General features: G+C 39.7%; 2 protein-coding genes across 3 annotated transcripts in view; one reads left to right on the top strand and one right to left on the bottom strand.

Annotated features, from left to right (window-relative positions):
* PITPNM3 (PITPNM family member 3) overlaps positions 1 to 5,999 on the top strand; it is a 1,384,705-nt gene extending 1,378,706 nt beyond the window's left edge. The window contains exon 18 of the mRNA XM_078679323.1: positions 617 to 5,999. Within this exon, the coding sequence (XP_078535449.1) occupies positions 617 to 925 (309 nt within the window). The 3' untranslated portion in view covers positions 926 to 5,999. The remainder of the gene's footprint in view (positions 1 to 616) is intronic.
* Positions 1 to 24,556, bottom strand: part of PIMREG (PICALM interacting mitotic regulator) — a 665,098-nt gene that overhangs the window by 111,760 nt on the left and 528,782 nt on the right. The gene's annotated exons all lie outside the window — the stretch shown is intronic.

The raw sequence follows: 24,556 nt of genomic DNA, 5'->3' as shown, positions 1-24,556 counted from the left end.
TCCTTCTTCAGACAGCTGGACAGTCCTTTCAGAAACAAGGCTGTCCTTCCAGCAACAGGGCAGTCCTTCTTCTCAGGTCCAGATGTGAAATGATGAGTGGTTGAGGAAGTCAAATATTTATACGTGGTGCCAGACTAAAAGGTGTGGGGAGATTCTTCATAATACATCCACATCTGATTTTGGAAAGTTCCTTCCATCACTTGCCGATGCTTTAAGTAGTGTAAGGTGACAAAAGGCTGGTGTCAAGGTCCTTTGAAAGAGTGCTTAAGGCAGTCCTTTGAAATGTTAGTAGGGCTGGGAACAACTCCTCCTCCGCCACCCCGGAGAATGGCCCATCCTACCAACACCCATTCCCTCCTTATTTAAGTGTCTGGGAGGAATACACAGACACCTACTGCCCACAGTCACATGACCCATGTCTCAGGCACCAAATGGTTAACACAAGAAAAAACTACTTTCTAAAATTGGCATTTTCAGAATTGTGACTTAAAATCTGACTTGATCTCATCTTTTTACAATAAGTTACCATAGACATGGGAGGACATTAATGGTATCTGTTCTTGTCACATTATCAACAGTGAGATAACATTTCTAAATACCTCTTTTTTTGTTTCAGTTCCTTAGTGAAGGATATGCAGCTCACTTGGCTACCTTGGAGTTCAGCCACCACTCGCGCCCCAAAAAGAACAACTCTAGGATGATCCTGAGGAAGGGCAGCTTTGGCCTACACACCCAGCCAGAGTTCCTAAGGAAAAGGAATCATTTACGTAGGACTATGTCAGTTCAGCAGCCTGACCCGCCATCTTCAAACCCCAAACCGGAGCGTGCACAGAGTCAGCCAGAATCAGACAAAGACCATGACAGGCATTTGACGCCCATGTCTTGGGCCCGGAGCGGAAGTCACAAATTTGAACCTGTCCCTTGACACAAAAAAAAAAATCTTTACATGGTTGTAAATGTCTTTTTATTGAGCTTGTGCATACAGCTTACAAGAAAGCCTCATGGTTGCAGCCAAGCTAAAGAAGAGGAGATTTGGATACACGCACTTACTAATGGTTGGTATCCTGAGGCAGAGTGGCTGTCTGTTACTTGTTAAAGGAAGTGAAAGTCTGGTTTGCATTCTTGCCATTTCCTTCAGGGAACTGGAAATTTTATTTGGTTTAATGCAAACCCCCTGGACTATTATTTTGGCTTTAATGGGGAAGAAAATCAGGGTTCGCCACATAAATCCTAGAGATTATCTGCACTCTCCTGAGTGGAAAATGTAGAATCAGAAAGCATTTACAAGCCTCACAGCAAGGGTACTTTGGAAAAAATCATGTTATTCAAGTATTGGAAAGTATGGTCAAAGCATTATGTAGTAAAGCTGCAGGAGAGACTTAAAATGTTAACCAAATCAACGTTGTGCGCAAATACGCAGCAGAGGACAATTTTTGAGCATCAGATCAAATATATTTTCCAAACACACACCAGAAAGTACTTTGCCAAATCTATCATAACAACACTTGTCCATCAGCAAGCCTTATTAGAAAATGTTAGCAATGTAGAAAGAATTGATTGTGTGTTTAATTTCATACAATATAGTTTTCTTGAGTTTGTTGCTTTCTAACTCTTCTCAGTTCATCACAAGTTTATCCTTATAAGTGCTGCTTTGTCAAACTCCTCTATTTCTTACTGAAGTATATGTTTTGCTGTTAAAAATGTGCTCTTTTTTAAAAAAAATGTCTTTCCATGAAAATTCACCTGTGTTTCTTTTGCATTGCATTTAATGATTGAGCTCATTACACTGGTCATGGTGCATGAGAATGACTTGTCCCAGGGAATGGTAATCATGGACATGATGGAATAGAAGGAACAAGCCTACATCTTAAAAGGAGCAGTCAAAAACTCAGTCTACGTTCTCTTGCAAGATGTAGTAACTTACACCACCAGAATGGTCGTGCTATTGTGCATGCAAAGTCTATCGGAGTCATAGTGGACAATCCTGGGCCTGACAAAATGAAACAACAACGTTTTTCTGGATTACTCAGCAGAGGACAATTTTTGAGCATCAGATCAAATATATTTTCCAAACACACCAGAAAGTACTTTGCCAAATCTATCATAATGACACTTGTCCATCAGCAAGCCTTATTAGAAAATGTTAGCAATGTAGATAGAATTGATTGTGTGTTTAATTTCATACAATATAGTTTTCTTGAGTTTGTTGCTTCCTAACTCTTCTCAGTTCATCACAAGTGTATCCTTATAAGTGCTGCTTTGTCAAACTCCTCCATTTCTTCCTTAAGTATATGTTTTGCCGTTAAAAATGTGCACTTTTAAAAAAATGTCTTTCCTTGAAAATTCACCTATGTTTCCTTTGCATTGCATTTAATGATTGGGCTCCTTACACTGGTGATGCTGCATGTCATTAGGCAGAATACCAGAGCATGACTTCTCTCAAGGAATGGTAATCATGGACATGATGGAATAGAAGGAACAGGCCTAAATCTTAAAAGGAGCAGTCAAAAACTCAGTCAACGTTGTCTTGCAAGATGAAGTAACTTACACCACCAGAATGGGTCGTGCTAATGTGCATGCAAAATCAATCGGAGTCATAGTGGACAGTCCTGGGCCTGACCAAATGAAACAACAGGATCATTAAAGAGAATGCTTTGTGAAATATTTGAGGATGACCAATTTGCAGGTGAACTCCAATTGGGGTCAATTTGCAATACTCATAAAAGACTATTAGCTTAGCCTGTTTGCACAACACAGACGTCAGCTAAAATTGCTCATTGAAAAGTTTCAATATCACTTTTTAAGAGGAAGGTGAATTATTTAGGCTTTATTCTAGGTCCAAATTTGGTTTACTAACCCATGCATCTGCAGGCTACTTTTCACATCAAATTGATCACATCACATTGCAGCAATTAAGAGCAGAGCATCACAATGTACAACTCTACTAGTAAGGCATTCTTTGGCAGGCTTATATACTGTATTGTGTCAAAGCGAAGAAGCATTTGGTTTGTAAACTTACTTCCATGGCAGGTCAAAAAAAGATGTGTGTCTCTCCATTCCTGATAAATTATTCTAGCTCCAGGACTAGTAAAAAACTAAAATAAATAACATTCACACCACTTTGTAATACAGAAGAGCAACACCTAACATAAGAGAAGGCTTGCTTAGTCATGGCATTGAGCAGGGAAATATGAAAACTCATTGCTAGAGTGACATGTTACTTTCACTGTCAGATGTCTGGAGGAATTAAATTCAGCTTCCTAAAAGGGTAGTTTCACTGAGATTCTAAACACTTTGTGTCTGTAATACAATGTATTTTATAACCATAGCAAATAACATATTTACCATGTACATCAACAAGCCAATTTGAAGAAGGAGCCTGCAGAGAAGATTCTCAGTTATGAAAGACAATCAAAGCGAAAAGCCTCATGTCTAAGGTTTGAGCGTAGTAACTATCCCTTAACTTTAAGACTTTGAAGGTTGCATTAAAGTTTCTATTGGGATCTCTTAAAGAAATTATTTTACCAAAATGCAATTTATGAGCATATGGTATTTTTTCATCACAGTATATCACTGACTCAAAGATAGAAGTGAAAAAAGGCTTAATATGTACGAATCATTTTGTGTAAAACGTTCTTCAGTAATGAACATACCATGCATAGGGATCTCAACACAATACACAGTAGTTAAACGATTCACACAAAACTACAGCACCTGCTGCAACTCTAGATGTTCTGAAAAAATGCAAATGACTGGAAGATTTCCTAAAAATAGCAGATTTCATAATTTCTACAGTCTTTCTAATACTATTTTTATTGGACAAAGGAGGAGGTGGCAAGTAAAAGAAAGTGAAAAGGGGGCATTTTACTACAGCCAAAAGAGCAGAAAAGAGCACCAAACATCAGATCAGTTGCAGCAAGTACAACTGCTTGAAGAAGGGTATGCACATTTCTTTCTACAAATTTAGACTTCAGAAAGCACAGCCTGAAGTATTTGTACAAAAGTGATCTATAAAGCTGGAAACAGATGTCCTAGTGGCTCCCCATAGATGTGGAAGCAGATTTAAGGTTAGACATACAGATGGATAAGGCAAACTGGGAGATATTTTGGCTTGTGACTGAAGTTATCCTTCTGCCCCATCAACAAGAGCTTAAACATAAGACAGTGAACTTTATTATATATGGTTGACTGTTATTTGAGATATTGTGAAAAACAATGATGCCTTCATGAAAGCTATAATTGTATGCGTATGTATGTGCACATATTTATATATTAACATATTTACAAATTTCGTAACCACTTGCGGTGAATTTTAGTACAGCAATTTGTAGCAAATATGTATACATTTTTACTAATGTGATTGTCTATTTTGTTGTTTGGTAACCTGAAAAATCCATAAAGGTAGCTCAAAAATGTGCAGGATTTTCAGCAAAGCGAAATAGTCCAGTGAATGAGCACTATTTAATATGGAATTCACTTGAAAGTGTTCACAATACATGTATTGCTATACTATAGTTGTATTGGAAACACTAGATCTTTTGCTCGACCAAAGCGTGGTAGTGTTATTGTGTGGCATGTTTCCCATATTTAAATAACAATTGTATTCTTTTTGTAATTATGGAAGAGACACCAGAATGTTGCTAATGTTTTGCTTGTTTCTGGGATTGGCATGGAAATTAATGGTTTGTGGAGGGAGCAGCGCTGTGATCTTCAATCAGCTGACTTCAGAATGCTCTGATTTTTGACAACGGAACTAACATTCAAAACAGTAAAGTTTTTACCACTAGTTTAATTTTAAATTTCGAAAGGTGTATTGCAGGAGACAAAAATAAATACAAGTTATTATGAGTCAATAGGGTATGTCTTTAGAAGAAGATGGATTCACAAGGTTAATTACTAACAAGTTAACGTGTAATTAATCTAGGCAAGCGTTGGCTCTCATCAACTCCATATAGTGGCCCTGGGACAGACATGCTAAGTTTGTAAAGAATGAACAAATTAAGTAAAATTGTGGCAGGGTGTCCATCTGATATAACTGTGAAATTAATTCCTTGACTAAATACTAAAGTAGTCCACAAATGTATACAATGAATAATTAAAGTATTTCTTTAATGACTTCATAACTGTACAATTTAAAACCTTACTTACAGTAATAAATGTCAAATATACTTAAACTTGGGTTACTATGCAATGGTGTCTTCTACAAACATAAATTCCGGTGGCAATTGTTTTTTTAATATCATCAACTGTAAAGTGATTTTCATCGGAAATCACATACGTTTAGTACTTATATCAACAAATGTGTAAAATAGTCTTCTACAGACATTGGTAACTGAAGTCTTCTATTTACATAAGTAACTGTCATTTAGTCTAACTCTGCAAAGAGGAGTTCTAATGACAACAGAAGCTTGGAACATAGCGATTGACAAAAGAATATATGTCAATACAACTTTTAATTACTTCTCTAATTGTAGACTTCTACTGAAATCAGCACTTGAAATCTAGTCTTCTACTAATGTCAGTATATTTAAGTGTTTTGCTGGCATCAACAACTTTCAAGAAGGCTTTAAGTGATATCAGTAACTATATGAAGTAGCCTTCAGTTGAAGTGAGTGACTCTAAAGTGGTCTTAAATGCACATAATTGTCAAGTATTAGTAGTTATCTGTATCCAATCACTTTTCAAAATTTTTTAGTCATGGTTTCTTCTGAGAAGCAGTACTTCAGCGTTTATAATATACACTACTGAAGTCCACAACTATAACTAGTATGGATCCCTGGATTTCAAATATTTTGGGCTTGGTTTACAAATTGCACTTTTTGTAGTCCTTTAAAACGTACTAAAAAGTTACATTCACAAACTACATGCAGAGTTTTAAAAGTCTGCATGTCCTATCATTGTATGTGGAGAGATCACTGTATACTTACATGTGTGGAGACTCAGCAGTTGGGGCGGAGATCTCTGCACATAAAAGGATGGATAGCCGGCATGTTAAAACTATGCACTTAGGGGCAGATTTATGTTAACTGGCGCATCCCCAGGGATGCGCCAGTTAATGTGCGCCACAGTGCGCCACAGCTCCGCCACCCATGGTGCGCCGCATTTATAATGCGGCGCACCATGGGGCAAAAACGGCACAGATGCGTGACGCATCTGTGGCGTTAAGGTGGCGCATTGCTGGAGCTGCGTCGCAAGCGCGACGCAGCTCCAGCAAGGCTCGGTGGTGCCCCATCTCAAAAATGCTGCATCAAGACCTACGCCTGCTTCAAGCAGGCGCAGGCTTTTGACGCAGCATTGGGCAGAAAGTGACTGAGTGAAATCTCATAGATTTCAATCAGCCACTTTTGCGAGGCGCACCTGCCCCGGAACGCCCACCCTGCGCCGGAACGCCCACAAGCGGCGCAGGGCTTTACAACGTGACGCATCTGCCTAGATGCGTCACGTTGTAAATCGTTCGTAGGGATGCGCCACGTTTACGCCGCCTTGCGTGACGCAACAGCGGCGTAAACGTGGCGCAAGGGCTTCATAAATCTGCCCCTTATTTTTTTAATCGCACTTATAGTGTGAACTCACACAAAGCTTAAGTTAACCTTTGTGACTCAGGCCGTTTATGTAGATTTATCACAAAATACCAAACCATGCCTACCTAGAATATGGCAAAGAAACGAGTAAAAGCAAACAAGTTACTTACAATATCACTAGATCTCACGTAACCAGAGGTTTTACAAAATCATTCATAAAACATTCAGGGCCTCATTTAGGAGGACCCAAGTGGCACTTTTGCGCCGCTGGAGCGTCACTTTTTTGATGTTCCAGTGGTGCAATATGCGGAAGCATATGTACAAGTCCACGAAAAGCAACTTTACATGACTTTTCATGGCCTTGTAAATACTTGCCCCTTTTATGCAGAACCCTGCATGAAAGGGGCGTGCCATAGGTGTTCCCATGGAACCTGTAGTATTCCCAGATTTACGAGGCATCATAAACCTGGGAATGCGTCAGGATCTAATGTCACCCCATGGTTGGCGTTATGGAGGTGCAACGAGGAGAACCATTTTAATTTCTCCTTCATTTTTCTTAGTCTATGTATGCTGCATACTGCAGCACAAATAGAAAAAGGAAATCACCTGAATTGAATGATTTTGTGTCCATTCCTGCACAAAATCAATCAGCCCCGCAATGGTGCAAGGGTGCCTGCATTGGTGCATGGCAGCCCATTGTGCACTGGCGCAGGGGGAAAGGACAGGAAGGCTCCATATCTTATAAATGCAGTGCATTTCTGCCCGTTTGCTTTGAGAGAGGGCAGCACAGAAAGATTCTTTCCAGAGCTGACCTGCGCCAAAACTTCATTAATTAGGCCCTCAACGTTTGAAAATAAATGTGGGCATAGCCAAATCATATAACCCACAATGTAAATAGGACAATGCCAGTGGCCCTAAAGTACTGGGAACATATCTGCTAGGAATCATGCATCATACTTGCTCAAATCACATGGACTATGGCATTGAGCAGACTCAAATTAGAGTGCCAGCAAGTCATTTTCTCAGATGTTATCCGCACCCATGTTCCTTTCACACACTGCCTGTCCAAAGCAAATTAAATAAATGAGCACTTCGGAGTGGGACATGGTGGAATCAAGATATATACCTTGGAAAGGAAGGATAGTCGAAATATCTTTAGTACTATGGGGCTAATATTTTAGTTTTGATATAACCCAGGATAAGTGTAGCAAAAACAATCTATTAATTCAACCTTCAGTTACTACTTCAGTTATTTTATTACACTAGGGTCTGGAATATCTATAGTTTCTAGCTTGCCTGAATCACCCATGAGGGTATCCAGGCATTTTACAGGTGACCACTGCAGTTGCCTCTTTGGAGTACTCAAGAAGTCAAGAGGAGGTTCTGATGTGGTGTGGGAGATTGCTCCATGCATTGAGAACAGTGTAGGAGAAAGCACAGCCTTCATTTGTCACTTTGTGGATGCAGGGTATATGTGCTAGTGAGAGTATGGCTGAGAGGTAGAAGTGTATGCGGGCCCATGTTGTGTAGTGCTTTGTATGTGTGTGTGTGAGAAGTTTGAACTGGGTGCGTTTGTGTTTGGGAAGCCAGTGATATGGGATGAGGTGGGTGCAACAAGGTAGGGTAAGGATGAGCCTTGCTGCGGGGTATTTGATGTTTTGTAGCCTGTTTATGAGTTTCTTAGAAAATTATGTGTAGATTTCTGCTGGTAAACAGGGCCTGTTTAACTGTCTTCCTGGAGTTTACCAGTACCCATTTGAAGATCTTTTGTGGTATCCTCAGGATGTGGTAGCAAGTGGAGGTTAACGCGTTTACTTGGCCCATCATGTTGTACTTAGTGTCCAGGATAATTCCAAGATTTCTGGCGTAGGTGGTGGGGGTGAGTGTTTGGCCAAAGTGTGTGGGCCACCAGGTGTAGTCCCAAGCTGAGGCTTTTCTTCCAAAGATCCCCATTTCAGTTTTGTCCGTGTTGAATTTGAGGGAGTTGGATTTCATCCAAGCGGCTACCATGGTCATGCAGGAGGCGAACTTGGTTTTCGTTGTGGGGGTCCAACAGGGAGAGTATTGTTTGGGTGTCACCTCTGTAGGGGAGAAATGTCATGTCATGTAGATGTTGAAAAGCGTCGGACTGAAGGAAGATTCTTAGAAGATTTCACATTTAAGGTTCCTGGCCTCTGATGTGTTGGGTTATGGTTTCTTTCGGTGAGAAAGGAGCAAATCCAGTTGAGGCCGGATCCTAGGTTGCCTGCTTTATGTAGTTGTTTGATCAGGGTAGAGTGAAAGACTGTGTTGTAGGCCGAAGAGAGGTCGAGCGGTATGAGGCCCACTGTACCTCCAAGGTCTATGATCAGCCTGATTTCCTTTGTGGCTGAAATGAGGGTGGTCATGGTACTGTGGCTGGGATGGATATTGGAATGTGTGGTGTCTAATAGCTGGTATGTGTTGAGGTGGTGAGTAAGCTTGTTGATGGTTTTCTCAATGACCATGGCTATATAGATTAGAAAGGAGATTGTGCAGTAGGTTGCTATTCGTGTGGGTCTGCCAAAGGTATCTTTAGCAGTGTTTGACCCTCGCATGTTTCCAGGCATCCAGTGACATCTCAGAGGTGATACAGTTATTCAGGATGCCAGTGAAGACTTCTCTGGTAGAGGAGGTGGCCATATTGTAGATGTGGTGGGGGCAGGAGTCCGTTTGAGACCCAGTGTGGATGGTCTTCATGATGTTGTCTGTTTCTTACACTGTGAAATTTTTCCAGGAAGTCAGGGTTTGTTGTGGATTTTTATGGATAGGTTCATGATGAGGGAGTAGGGTTTCAGCTGGGGGTCGAGGTTGTGATAGATGGCTTTAATTTTGTTGTTGAAGAAGTCCAATGGGTTGTCACATAGTTCTTCCGAGGGGGTGATGTGGTTTGTGGAGGAAGCTGATGAGGTGAAGTCTTCAATGATTGCCAAGAATTATTTTCTGCTATTGGAACTGTTGTTCTTGGTTTCTTTGATTTGGTGATGCTAACCTCTCAGGGTGGCTTTTCATGTTTCTGTCATTTTCTCTACTCCTGAGTATACCAGCTGGCTTGCTTTTGTGTCCTCCTCTGTGTGCTGTGCTTACAAGGTGCAAGGAGTTGTCTTGTATTTTTATTCATTTGTCAAGATGTTGCTGTTGAGTTCATCAGTAGGTTTTTGCTGGTTCTGGTCCAGGGTACTGGAGCTAATTGGATCCCGAGATGCTGCTCCAGTTGCATCTGGCCAGGCTTTGTGATGGTGTTTTTTTGACAAAGGATGCTCATTTGAAATTGTATGATGATGTGGTAGGTGCAGGTGAGAGGCTTGGTTGTAGTGATTTCATTGTCATTGAAAGTGGTGAAGCCAGGGTCGAAGGTGTGTCAGATATAATATGTGAGTTCACTGAGATTCCCTAGATGATTCTTGAGGAGTACATTGGTGTTGGTGTCATTCCAGTCTTCCAGTCGTAAGTTACAATATCAGAGTAGGATGTAGTTAGTTAGATTTGATGGTGAAGTAGGTGAGTCCGCAATGTTCGTGAAAGTGACTTGTGGGTCCGTTGCTCAGTAGACAAGTGTTCTGCTCTGGGCTTCGGAAGCTGTGATACTTAGTTTGAATGTAGCTTCTCCATGTAGGGGGTAGCCTTCTCAATGGCTGTAGTTCAGTTGAAGTTCTCTTAGAATATTATCACAATTACTCAACCTGGTCTGTGTGGGCAATCTTTATGGGTGATCTTGTATCTTGTTAGGATGACCAAGGCGATGTCGGGTGCCAACTTGGAGGTCAACCAATTTCCATACGGAGGAGGTCCGGGGCATCGACACTCAGGACGTCATCCCTAAACACAGGCACCCTTGCACCATGGTGCAAGGGTGCCTGTGTTTAGGGATGATTATTTATGTGACGATAGTGATACCTTCCTGCACATAAACAATAAGTAAAGGCGATTTGCTCCTTCTATGTGCCTCATCTTGTGATGAGCAGCATGTCTAGAAACTGGCATAAAAGACTTTGCTCTATTTATTCCATTAGTGAACAGTTGTAAGTCCGAAAAAGTAATTATTATAGATGTAAAAATCAGCCACAAATCAGAAGGTACTTAACATTTACTATAGTAATCATCAAGTTTGTAATGAAACACAGATATACAGGGACCATTAGTTCTTCATGTTTTCATGGATTGTGAAACAGGCCAAAAATAATACCTTCAGAGAATGATCTGCAGAGGATGAAAAGCAAATGTAAAATGAATGCTTTCCATTCAGTATGTGATTCACAGTTTAACTGTTTGTTCATTTTTTTAAAAAGAAATTCTATACAACTTTGGCATTATTGGCACTTTATAAATGCTGTCAATCAATCAGTTGATTATGCACTTGAATAGCAAGGAGATTTGTTGCTATCCGATTTTATCGCAATTAAAACCAATACACAATCTGGGGCATATTATCAAGGCGGGCGATATGAGATTATCGCCACTTTAGCGGCCGTTTTCGGATGCAAAGCGGCGATAATTTAATCGCCCTATTAGCAAGCTGTCGCTCACGGCAGTTAGCGACAGCTTGTAGGCGATAGCGAGCGGTTTGGGGCCCACTTTGCATGTCAGCGATATTTATCGCTAATGACATGCAAAGTGGGCGTACCCAACCTGTTAGCGACTGAAAGCTGTCGCTAACATCGCTATCGCCTATTATCAACGCGTAGCGATGAAAAAATGTGTGCTTTATATCCAATGGGAGGAGGATATTCAGGTTAAGACCCTATTAGCGAATATGCCTGAATATCGCTGGATTTCCAGCGATATTCACGTATTTCACCGCTATCGCCGGATATTTTATCGCATTGGAGATAAACGTTGCTAATAGCACGTTATCTCTGCGATAAAATCCGGCGATGTGCGGTGATAAAAAAATGTCGCTAAGCTTATTTAGCTATAAATATCGCTAGTTGTTTATAATATGCCCCTACATTCTATAGTAAGAAAATTACAAGTGTGCATCTTTAGAAACAACAAAGCATAGTACTTTTCAGGGCAAATTTAAATCATAGGTATTTGACAGCTTGTACAATTTAGATACTCTTTTCAGCAGATTCTTTTTTGTTGCAATTTGTTAGAAAAGTGTGTTTGAACCAATTTGGTATATCAAAAATATGAGCAAATCAGATACTTCTGTAAGGAAGAATCAAAGACAGAGTCCCTGACCAATATAATGGTTTCCGTTTACTCTAAACAATTGAACAGAAAATGTAAAAACATTGACAAGACAAAAAGGTGATTAACAAAGCAAGAAATGTTTACTTCAGTATTATGAAGTATTTAATCTCCATCTCAGCTGCAATATCCAGTGTATGCAACCTATGTTTCTTAGAAAAATTAAAACATTAATGAAGCTATCAAGACTGAGATATGTGATGATTTAATGTCTTCTAGCAACAATTATTGCTTCAGCTTGAATATCGAGTGGTACTTCACTGCTGAATGGAATTCAAAGCTTTTAGAGAATAGTTTATTTGATCCCAATATTATCTTACAAGACTTTACAGATTTGAATCCTTAATGTGTTTTGTACAGCAGGCATATGTTATATCTCCTGTTTAATGCCTATTTATTTTTCTATATGTGAAAAAATATACTGTTTACTTATTAATGTGAATTTTTGTGATCAGACAAATTGTATATGGTATTTAAGTCTAGAGTTTTAATATGTGTAGAGATTTAAAAAATATCTTGTTGGTTGGTTACATGTAGTGACAAAATGTTTCTATATTTCTTATGGATGCCATGTAAAATACAGTTTCAAATGTACAGTATGACAGTTGATTTTCTAAGTATAAAATAAATAAACCGATTAGTACGATTTTTACAACTCGTACAGATTTTGATGTAAATTGGTTTTTAAAAGTGGTCCTTAAATTGAGAAATAAATAAACCTCACCTTTAATGTACAGTATATTGTCCTTTCATTAAGGAGTGTGTGAATGTTGTGTGCTGCCTTTGGTTTTTCTATCACTTTGCTAAAGTCATGACTAGATTGCATAGCAAACACAAGGAGATAATGGAGGGAGCGCTGAAACTTTTCAGACACTCACCCCCAGTCACAGATCTAGGTTGAATCCATCATCGTTCTTTAGCTCACTTCGCCATCCCAGTTCTATATTGCCTATAAGATATTTAGAATCGAGATTTTGGTGTGCAATTAAACCATACATATAAGTTTGCTTATTCAGTGGAAAAATACACTTACTTGACTAATAGGAAGAACCTGTTATTACAGAAATGAAAACAGAAACTCAGTTTGGTGTATAATATAGTGCCATCAGAAATAGCTTGTATGTCAAAATCACAAACATATTGGTAGAAGTCTGCAGCTTAAAAAATATGACAAATACCAAAGGCCAATTGTGAATAGGATAAGGAAGTAGATCTTTGACCTACCTGCTGTAAAGAAGCTTGTTGGTGCAGATCCAGCAGTTCACCAACAACAGATACTCAACTATCATATATTCACCTGGGCCCATAAAATCACAGTGAGTAAAACCACTGGGGTCAAGTTCAAATTTCCTCAGTGTTCAAGATTAATTATTTAATATTCCTAACTAACCTTTCACTGATCAAAAAGTTCCTTCCTCTGGTCAATGGACCATTAGTTGAACAAGTTGATGGTGAATATTAACAATAAAACTAATTATACTTGTATTCAATGTAAATAACCACAGACTCAGGAAAGTTTTAAATCTTTCTCTAAATTAATGCATGTGAACCTTTCCAAAATACAGTGTAGTCACCGTCATTCATAGGAGAGAAAATTCGATTCCATAAACACAAAGAATATACTTCGGACTCAACAATAATCAATGCTCAGAAAAGGAGAGGACAGAGAGATAAGGACATCAACAAATAAGAAATAAAGTTACCAAGGATGGTGTGAAAGATCAATCCTCTGGTCAAAGGGCTGGTGAGAGTCCCCTGGGATAGGGCAGGAGATAAAGACTCCAGGACAGGATTCAGGACAGGATAGATGACCTCTCTAGAATACCGACGATTTCGCCACACCCCTCTCTGACACTCTCTTCCTCCTCGAGAATCTTCTGTGATCTTCTGATCTAACCCTACAAAATTAGGATAAAAATTTCTGCTTCAGGTTCTGCAATTGGCTCTTTATCAGCATCTCAAAGCATCTCTCCCAGTAACAGCATCTCCCGCAATCTTCTGCAATTCTTCATCTACAGCGTTCAGTTCTGCAGCATTCGGCAAGACCCCATCTGACAGCGTTTGGTTCCAACTAACTAACTAAAGCTATCTTAATTATACCTTTCGTTCTGCATGTCCCACACATTAATGTTTCAATATCATAAAAATATGAATATGATTGGTCAGGCAAGGGAGGAAGCTCCATCACACCATGCTTACATGTCATTAAAATCAGTTAAACTATTGTTCGCAAAACTATCCCCTTAATTTGTATTCATAAATGGAACCCTCTTACGTCTTTTAGTTCACTTTGCAACAATGTAATAACATTCTGAATAGGAGTCTTCTTTGATGAACTCTTCACCATCTGTTCTCATTATTTAACACTCGTTTTTGGCTCCTTTCAATAGCACAGTCACGGCCTTCATGGTTTCACTCCGTAGGCATGCGCGGACTTCACATTACTCAGTTTAATCCAGTTAGACGAGAGAGGCCCAAATACGCACTAGTGATAAAGTCAGAAAGACAAATATTAATTTCACAAATAAAGTGGTTGCACTGTATATCACCCACCTCTACTCTGTTCCCCTTTACTTATTAATACTATTCCCGCATTTGCATTAGTAAAATAGTTTTTTTTTGTTTCAAGTAAGCAGATGCCATGCACGCGAGTCTTCAATACTCCATTTTGGTATCTTCTGCTCATGCACCAGAATTTCCCTCCAAGCATTAATACTTCATACTACGTAGATGTAGTTGACTCATGCACACAACAGTTCCCTGTTTAAAGCGGTAACAGTCTGTCTTAATTGTTATCCGTATTAGTACACACATACTAACCTGCGTGTTTATGTGGTGCTTATTAGTTATTCACAAAAACACTTTAATTAATAACTTTGGTAGTAAGTTAAACAAGTGGATTGCATTCGAGCAAGTCTCTTTTCCACAAAACCTTGCTCCATGAATTCCCTCTCTGATGGCATTTATGAGCCATCACAAAATTACCCATCCCTTCCCAGATGCCAACTTTAGCATATCACAGCTTCTTTTCCTTCTCTCTGATCTTTGTCAGTTTCTCCTTCTCCTTTCAAATCTTTCATTCTTTTATATAGCTTTCCTTTTACTTCCTCCAGCTGAATTTCTTCGTATTCCCTCTTTCGTTTCCTTCCTTTCCCTTCTTTTTCTAAATGTATTCTTCTTTTTCCCTTGCTTCTACAACACTTGCATGCAATCATCATTATCAATACTATTGTTATTATCATAACTACTGATGATATTAGATGACCTAGAAAACTCTTTCCAAAATCAGTAAACCATTTCCCTATCGATGTTAAACTCTTTGTTAGTCCTCCCCAAATAGCGCCAACCTCCAGTTGGGTCAAATCTTTATGACTTCTTGTAATATTTTCGATATACCTTTTAATTTATCAGGAATGTAAGTGCAACAATGTTGAATTTTCAACATACCACAAACTCCACCCTCTTTTGCCAATAAGATATCAAGAGCAAGACGAGTCTGTAAAGCCATAGACCTTATCGCAACCATTTCTGTATTAATCATTAAACACCTCCAGTCATGTCTGTAGAAAGATAATGAACTATTGTTGACAATTTGCAATGCCTTAATTATATCACCTACAATTTCAGAAAAACTAGCTCTTCTTATTCGTGTTAGTCCATTAGAAATTTCATTGATTCCATTGATTCTGTCCACATGGTAGATTTTTAGAAAAACTATTCCAAAATAACAGCGATGATACCATTTTGCAGGTCACCTATAATAGGCATTATTTCTGCACACATAATAAACTCCTGGAAATAAAGGATCAGTTCCCCTTTTCGTTCCCATCCTCCTAAAATTAGGAAATTGTGTTCACATTCACTGGAACTAATGAAAATTTTATTATAATATGTCTTTAACCTATGAAGGCAGAATTCTCCCCTTTTCACAAAGTGTAGGGACATTGCAGCATGAGTCCCTTTGCAGACATTTCCTCATTCTCAGCCCATGAAGGTACATGATATTTCTGTTCAGCAGCTTTCTTTGTTAAATCCTGTCTTCTTTCTACTACTAAATTCAAAAACTCTTTTTCTTCTTCACCTAATATACATGTTAGGTTATCCTTTTGATTGAACTCATTGTTAAGAAAAATTCACTCATAAACTGCATCTATACAAGTAAGTACTGGAATCATATTCTTTCTAATCGGTAGTTCAGAAAATACTACACCTAAGTTTGAATAAAAATACTGGAGTTTCACGGTTACATAAAATAAACTTGATAAAACACTACATGGTATACCATATGTAAAAGGTATATGGTGATAGGTCACTCCTTCTGATACAGATGAGGGTAACTTCATACAGACATAACAATCACTAATCTCCATTGTATTAACGTACTGAAATAACAACTAAATAAACACATTTAAAGACGAATCAGAGGGGCATATTCTCAAGGACTTATCGCCAAGTTAGCGGCACTTTATTACAGGCAAAGTGGCGATAAATTTATCGCCCCATTCACAAGCTGGTGCTAACAGCCAATATTACCAGTTTACCTGCGATAGCAGCCGCCAAAAACATTGCCACTGATGATCCCGGCAACTATCGCTAATGAGATGCAGAGTAGGATTTCCCGTGCAAAAAGCCGCAACAACACCACTCCGCAACATTCTCAATGACCAGCCAGATCGGCGATAAGATCCCAAAACAGGCGATAAATTGCATTAGCTGCAAGAATTTAACACCTGCTCTGACCTGGTGTAGAGTCGGAAAACAACCTGCACCAGAAAAGGGAGCTCAGGCCAGAGCCACACCTGAAGAACGACAGATGCCATGGTGCTACTGATCATGCAGCCCAGAGCCCCTGTAGTGTAGTTCCTATATTCCCAAAAGGCTCTGCGCATTGGAATAATATATTCAGCAGTGTAGACGTAGGACTGAGGTTGACTAAGTCTCTACTGACTATATTAGACTTAAGGTTTGCCAGCTAGATCAGAGGTCACTAGAAACTTTCTCGAATAAACGAGGAGGAGTTTAACCTCCCTGGATAGACAAGAAGGGATTAGCTTCTGACAACCATAAAACATGACAACTTTGCTCCCTCAGAATAAGAGTGTATCTCTAGAGTCGTGTGAAAACAATAGACAGCTATTTCACTCAGTCAAGTGTGCATACTTAGTTTCACCAGAGTGCAGAGAAAAGAGAGACGGGCGTTTTCAATAAAAGGTGTAATTTATTGAGCAGTCTTCTTTCTCATGCAAGAGAAATGAATTGCCACAATTGCAATACTCATAGTAAAGGAAAGTACGTACAGTAAAAGGAGGATTATAAAATAATACTGTAAAAGCATTGATATGGTTTCTTAGCCATATGATACTTTAAAATAGATAAAATATATACATATATATACATTGACTAAAGTACTCAACTGGTGCTTCTAAATACGCCTACCCCGGTGGACCTGACCTAAGCCTAATACGTGGGAAGGAGTAAGTAAGTAGCAGTTTAAGTTAAGTTGGTTTTGCCAAGAATCTGACTCAAGAATCCTCTGTAAGGCTTTAGTCAGCTCCATACCTGGGTAATAGAAAGCAGGAGGTCTTGTATCTCTCTCTCTCAGGACTTGATATCCCAGTAACCCGCGAAGGTATCTGGAAACACCGGAGCTGGATTTCTTGGCAGGAGAAAAGACAGCGTCTCTCTCAGTGCGTCAAAGGGGAGGGGCAGCGTCCGCGGGCTCTCGCATCAGCTGGGCTATCGGGCAAGTAGATAGCTGCTCTGCTCCAAAACCACCACCGTGTGTTTGCTTAAGGCAACGTTGGTATATTTATACCTGAAAGGTGCCGGGTTTGACGTAAGGTTGGACATAAGACGTCAATAAAGAGGTCACTAAGAACTGGCCGTTCTTACAGTGCTTCACAGGAGTTCTAGGACGAAATCAAAACAAAAGCAAGGGGGATTTCCCAGATTGCTGGAGGTTTGGTTTGTTTAGAGAACTCGTTGTGCTTTCTAGGAGTCCGGGGAAGTAGCCTTGCTTAATGTGACTGCATGGGCTACGACTAAATATGGATATGATTCTTATGCCTTTATAGGGATATTATTTATTATAACTGTACAAGGGCATAAAATAGAAATATCGATTTAGGTTCCTAGATAAAAACACAATACCCACTCCACGATCTAATGTCCATCATTACTAAAACTAAGCAATAGTAAACATATAAAGGTGCATGTGTATTCCAACCCACCCCAAAATACATTTTTTACATTTGAAATGGTGTATGCGCAATACACGAAAATGATTACTGGTACTGTATGCTATTCAAGCAGTGTAATCATTCAGTTAAAAGGATGCATATATATATCAGCTGAACGATTTGCGAAATTTACACATGAAATGGCTCTTAATACAGAAAAGAAGGTCGAGACCATTCCATCACATATAAATACAGTTAGGTAATATATTGTCTCTAGAGTTCCTAAAAATAGAAGCTCTGTTCTTTAAGAATAGTTCTACTTTAAGCAGAGTACAAGTGCCAGAAAAAGGTAAATATTTTGGAATCAGAAAAAAATCATTTTGCTTTCAGGGGAAATAATAGTTCCAAATATTTTCAGTAGCTTTTGTTTATCAAAGCTGAAGGCCGAATTCAGAGTTCAGGGAACGCTGTGTGCTCATTGCTTAAAAGTTATTCTTTTTGTTCAGGGGAGAACATCATTACAGACAGACTTTCAAAAAAGTGGTCTACCGCTTCAGGTGAAAGTTCGACCAAGTTTGAAAATGCCGTAACAGTGCAGTCGTGAGAATGATTGCTATCATCGATGTCAGGATCAGCAATGCTCACAGAAGGTCGTACCTGGGTGATGCTGCTCTCATCTCGTACTTCACTACCACCTAATCGTAGTGGCGAAGTTTCAACGAATGCAGTCATCAGAATAGGTAGCCGCTGGGGACAACACGATGCATGAGCCGTTACAGGACTTAGCAAAGTATCTGTATCCAATGGTACTGCTGATGGTAGTGTACGACAGACGTCCAACACGCATTCTTCTCCGCATAGCATACATCGAAGCACAGGTAAGATTCAATTCTGCCAGATGGGTCTGGATGAAAGAAACCAGGTCATATTCAGATCTCTTAGCTGGGCTAATCCAAGGACTTTAGTTATGCGGTCCCGATAGCGTATAGCTAGGATCGTTTCTTCCATCGTTGCTGGAGTCTTGTCTGCGACTTGGCTTGCCATATCGGAGCAGAAGTATCAAAAATAAAATTCCTGCTACTAGACCCAAAAGAAGTGGGAGGCCGCCAAAGACAGAATGGACAAAATTAGGAAAAATGCCCAGAACTGTTTTGAAGGGTGTTAACAGTCCCGAAAAAATTGTCTTAAATACATGTGGGATACCACTGGTATCAGACATATTTAGGATTTGGCTTAGCATTTCTGTGAAATGCACAGGGCAATTTGTAGATAAAAGGGTATGTATCTCTGCCGTTGTCCTTGAAACTTGCAGAACATACGTTTCTTTTGAAGACGTTAAGGGCACAGTTGTCTGTAAAAGAACAGACTTTATTCTGCTTAAAGTATCAATTCGAATAGAAGAGATATTCAAAGAAGGCCAAATTGTTGCCTCTGTATCTGGAGTGCTGTTTGGATACAATACTTGCATACAGCAATTGACCATGGAACTCATGCTCACGAGATAGGCTTTCCCTGGCACCATGCCACAACAGCGGTGGTCCACTATTAGAATATAGCTCCCGTTAGAAAGCCGTCTAAAGAATGGCTCTATTTGTGTTGCAGGTGTGCCGTGCTGGTGACATGAAAGGTTATTTGAAGTCCCCTCACAGGCCCCATGCAAGTTAATACCTTGACACAGAAGTATACCGCTTAGTGATCGTTTACAATTGTTACCACTAAGAAATACATTCTGTTTCTTTTCACTGTAACATGTGTGTGTGTAAGGCAATTTCCATGATGACTTAATGTACCCTTTACCCAACCTTTCATACTGGCCCGCTGGTATATACTCTTGGCAGAATTTAAATTGGAAAGTTGTTATCGGAATTGTAATTATCCCGTGTATTATCCATTCAATGACCGGTCTTTCTGACATTGTTAATGTTAATCTCTAAAGTTTTTCAATGCTCAGAATCGTATAGTCTGCTCCTTTTTGTGCCAAACTGATTTGTTTATCAGTAAGGTTAAATATAGAGAATAATGACGTTGAGTTGATTAAACGCCATGGTACGTAGCCTGAACGCAGATTTTGCAACGTCCAGCCAAGCTGTACAATAGAACGTAATTGGGACTGACCGTGTTGTAACATTAGTAAGTCCTGCTCTATTATATCAATAGCAGATGATACAATACTGTCCAGTGAATATATTCTGGAGGACAGAGTCATTAACCCATTGTCCACAACAGAAAGTGACTTTTCCAAATTAATACGATCAATTTCTCGTATTTTTTCTACTGTTTCAATTTGCGTTTCTTTCCAAGCTTCGTTGTACGCAGCGTATATACCGGCCGCTATGAAACGTTTTTGACGCTGTTTGCCTGGTCCCATTATGAAATCACGCAAGTCAGCACCGTCTTTAAGTAAAGTCAAGTGTTGCTTAACCCCTTCGGCGCTGATGACAAAGCCAGCTCGTCATCAGCGTTACCTGCGCTGCGCGGATGACGAGCTGGCTTTGTCATGATCAAGCCATTTTTGAAATTCCCGCGCACAGCGGGAAAACGCGGTAGCGCGGTAGGGGTTAATTTCAGCCAGTGTGGATTTCTGTAGCCATTCGAGGCAGAGTTTCCGTACACTGTATGTTGTAACTATCCCTGGATATTATCTCTGGGAGTATCTAGGGTCTGGCCTGGTCAATTTGAACCCCTGTATTTTGTTCAGGAATCTATCTTGACAGTTATTTGTGTCTGTGGGGCAGATCAACCATTTTTTCCACTCAGGATGTGTTCTGTTTTGGTTAGAAATGTGGGATACGTCTATCTCAACATCTGTAGTGCTATTACTGTCAGGTGTTGGCTTTGGAATAGACGGTTTGTTTAAGTCTTTAATTTTGGCTAAGCCAAGACAAGTTGTCTGTTGAATGGTGTCATTCAAGAATATAATTTGTTCTGGGATCATACAGGCTCTAAATAATGCTTCTAAACCTGGGACCTACCAATCTTTGGTACCCCAGATGGTTTTTGTTTCAATATTGTTTTTCCAGAAATCAAAACCAAATGTAATCACTTTTTCATAAAATGCTTCCGAATAAATCAATTTAGTATTTGTCAGCATTGTTTTCACCCCTGTCCTATTCAACAGTTTGAAATAAAACGTTTCTGCTTCACTTGTGTTAAACCCTGAGAAGTATGGGAATTTCTCGTAAAATGTTTTCGAACTACCTTTTGGTGGAGTTGCACAATGTTCCCATTGATTATAATTAAAAACATTTCTAGGTTGAGCAGATTTATGCAAATAATGGTGTGCAAAGTGATTGTAGCAGTACATTTCTTCATAGTCAGATGAACCCTGTAAGTAATCATTTTCTGTAAATTTTGCTGACATTACTAAATCTGACATCATATCATTAATACTTTCAAAGTCCAAATCATCAGAGAATGTGTTCGGTTTTACAAAGTCACTTAATGAAACCTTGAACTGGTGTGGATATTTCAAGAGCTCGACCGGGCCATAGATTTCGTAATCCGTTTTGTCCCAAGCTACCCCACCGGGTATTGGATTGGCTGTGACATTTACTGATGATAGTTCTCTTTTCTCGATGTGGGATGACTTGTGTGGCTTTAGGACCAAGTTGATGTTCTGACTTGCTGTGTCCATTGTACTGTATTTTCCCTCAATGAATTTTCCCACACAAAGAACCATGATGAGCCAAAGCAGGAGGAAAAGTACACCTAACACAATCCAAAATTCAATCCATGGAGAAATCAGATAGGTTTCTTTGAGTTGATGAAAGAGTTCAGTTACTTTGTCTTTAAAAGTTTTTGTTGTTGGCGTTTCTTCAGGCTCGCTTGGATCCTCAGAAAAGTCATCGAAATTGATGAAGTAGCCAGATGCAGTTCTGTCAATTGTTGGAATCGCTTCCGGATTTTCATTTGCTTTTGGAATTTTCTTTGTTTCATTAGCATAGTCTGAGGCTACATAGGTGTAGACTGGTGTTTCTTGACGAACTGTTGCAATTTGGGTTTTAAGAGGCATAAGTTCCATAGCATTGTTGCATAGTCCTTTTTCATTCACTGTAGGTTTATCAAATGTGATTAGACTCTCAGTTTGAACCAATTGTATTGTAGCAAGTTTTGGTACTCTGCTATTTCTTGGGAGTCCACTGGGCCTACTACTTAATATTGGCCACATGATTGTGGTTTTACCAGGTCGATGGATACAACTCGGTTCTCCTTTTTACCAGCAAGAGGTGGTAGCACAACTGATCTTGTTCCGCTGACAGCTAAGACAGGTACTGCTTTTCTGTAAGAAGGCCCAAATTCCTTCTTTACCGCAATCTTCCCTCTGACCAGATCCCCAATCTTTGGAATCCAGACAGGCCTTGCTGGGACAGGTGGTTTATTTTCAGTGGCTGTTGGCTGCTGTTTTGCCTTTACGTTGCTCAGGCCTTTTCTTGTTTCATTTAAGTCCTGTAAAATAGCCAAACGATCTTTGATATCAAAGCATTTTTCTTCTACCACTGAAGTCTGACTATCTAAGTCCTGAATATGCATTCTACTACCGAACAATAGTTCGTACGGACTGAAACCTTTTAGAGAATTTCTTGGCATATTATTAAGACTACGTTGGACACTTGTTAAATATTGGTCCCACCCATCACCCGAACCGAATACCCTCGCCGTTATAGATTGCTTTATGTCCCGGTTTTTTCTTTCCACAATCCCATTTCCCTCAGGATGGAAGGGACAAGAGTACCGCAATGCAATGCCCATGCTGGTCATGGCCTCCTTATAAGCTCGAGAGCTAAAAGCAGGACCCTGGTCAGAATGTAGCATGCCAATTGCGTATGTGCCGATAAAGACTCGCAAATCTTTTATAACAGTTCTGGCGTCAGCCGAGTGCTGGGGCCACATCCAAATGAATCTCGTGCAGGAATCCACTGCGACCATGATATATTTATAGTTGCCATCCCTTTGTAAGGGACCACAGTGGTCCAGGTAAACACAAGCTAATGGTTTATCTGAGATTAGAAGGGGCGTCTGTGCTGGTTGTTTCACTGTTGATACTTTCATTCTTTGGCATATTTCGCATTCTAGAACATAGTTCTTAGTTTGTATTCTCATGCGCGGCCACCAATATCTCTGTTTTAATAATGATATTGTGGCGGAAACACCAGCATGTGCAGAAGCCAACCCTTCGTGTGCCGCTTTAATTAGTCCTAATCTGTGTTCCATGTTTGGAATTGCCCTATCCCCCACTCCAGGGATTCGAGCAAAAGGAACATTATTCGCATCTGTTATGTTTGAATACTTTATTGGAAAGCCTTTCGGGAGTGTTTGTCTGTCCTTTTTTACTGACGCACTGACAGCTTCCATTATATCGCTGTCTATTTTTGTTTTTGACCGGGTGATAGCAGCTACGGAAGCAGTTTGCACAGCTGCCTTCGCGGCTTCATCAGCCAATGAATTCCCCGCAACTTGAACGCCATCACGTTGATGACTCAGTGTATGTATCACGTGAGTCTTTCGTAGTTCTTTCTGTAAAAGAACTACTTGTTCCCAAAGCGTTTTATGCTTGATTGTGCCACCTTTTGCATCTTTGAAACCGTTTTGAACCCAGTTCTATAAGTATTCATTATAAGACTGAACGCAGTAGTATGAATCGCACACTATTAGTGTGGGGAATTTGCGATCGGTATTTTCAAGCGCCATCTTAAATGCTAGTAGTTCAGCTCGCTGAGCTGTACAATCTCCTAGAGATTGCGTTTTAGTGACCAGTGGTCTAAATTTCCCTTCGTGCCAACGACCTTTAACAATCACGCACGCAGCACTATAAGCTTGTTTACCCCCAACTGCAGGTTGTGCTGATCCGTCTGTATATATTATACAGCTGTAGTGTTCAAGAGGTAGGATTTCGGTTGGCAGAGGACATTCATATTCATATTGTAGAAATTCTTGTGTTTTTAAATTAGGATCAAATTCGTATACTACGTCTGTTGCAGCAAGAGAATTAACCCATTCGATCCATCTCAGATGTAGTGCTTTAGCATTCGGAATGCTTGCTTTTGTTACCGCTTCTAGGGCTGGTACTGGTGTAACGATTATTATTCGTTTACCTTGTGCTAGGGCTCTTTCTTTTGCTACAGCAGTCTGAACCGCAGTTAGAATTTTTTCCGTTTAACTAAATTTCATTTCAGCTTTTGTGTACAAATGTGATTTGTAAGCTATTGGTACCGTTTCTCCCTCATTAGAGGTCAGGTACGTGATTCCGCATCTTCCTGGGATGACTCCGATTACAAGGTTGCGTGTGTTTTCGCGAGTTTGCAATTTTGTTTTATATAACATGTCTGTTTGCAATGATCTCAAAATTTCTGTGTGTTTTTGAGTCCAATTGATTGGTTTAAAATCAGGTTTTATTAATTCATAGAGAGGTTTAACCCTCTCTGGATAATTTAGAATGTAAGTTCTTCCGAAATTCAGGAAACCTAGTATTGATTGTAAGTTCTTCAGCGTTTTTGGTGCTTGGAGTACAGCGCATTTCTCTAAGAAATTGTCTGCTAGGTTTTTGCCTTCACTTGATAATTTATATCCTAAAAACAGGACTGTTAGATGGGCAATTTGTGACTTTTTAAAGTTGAATTTGTAACCCTCTGCTGCGAACCCAAGTAT

Source organism: Lissotriton helveticus, chromosome 3_1 (assembly GCF_964261635.1).
Source record: "Lissotriton helveticus chromosome 3_1, aLisHel1.1, whole genome shotgun sequence".
Classification (NCBI taxonomy): Eukaryota; Metazoa; Chordata; class Amphibia; order Caudata; family Salamandridae; genus Lissotriton; species Lissotriton helveticus.
Note: the sequence above shows the minus strand (reverse complement) of the source record. Positions and strands in the feature narration are given on the sequence as shown.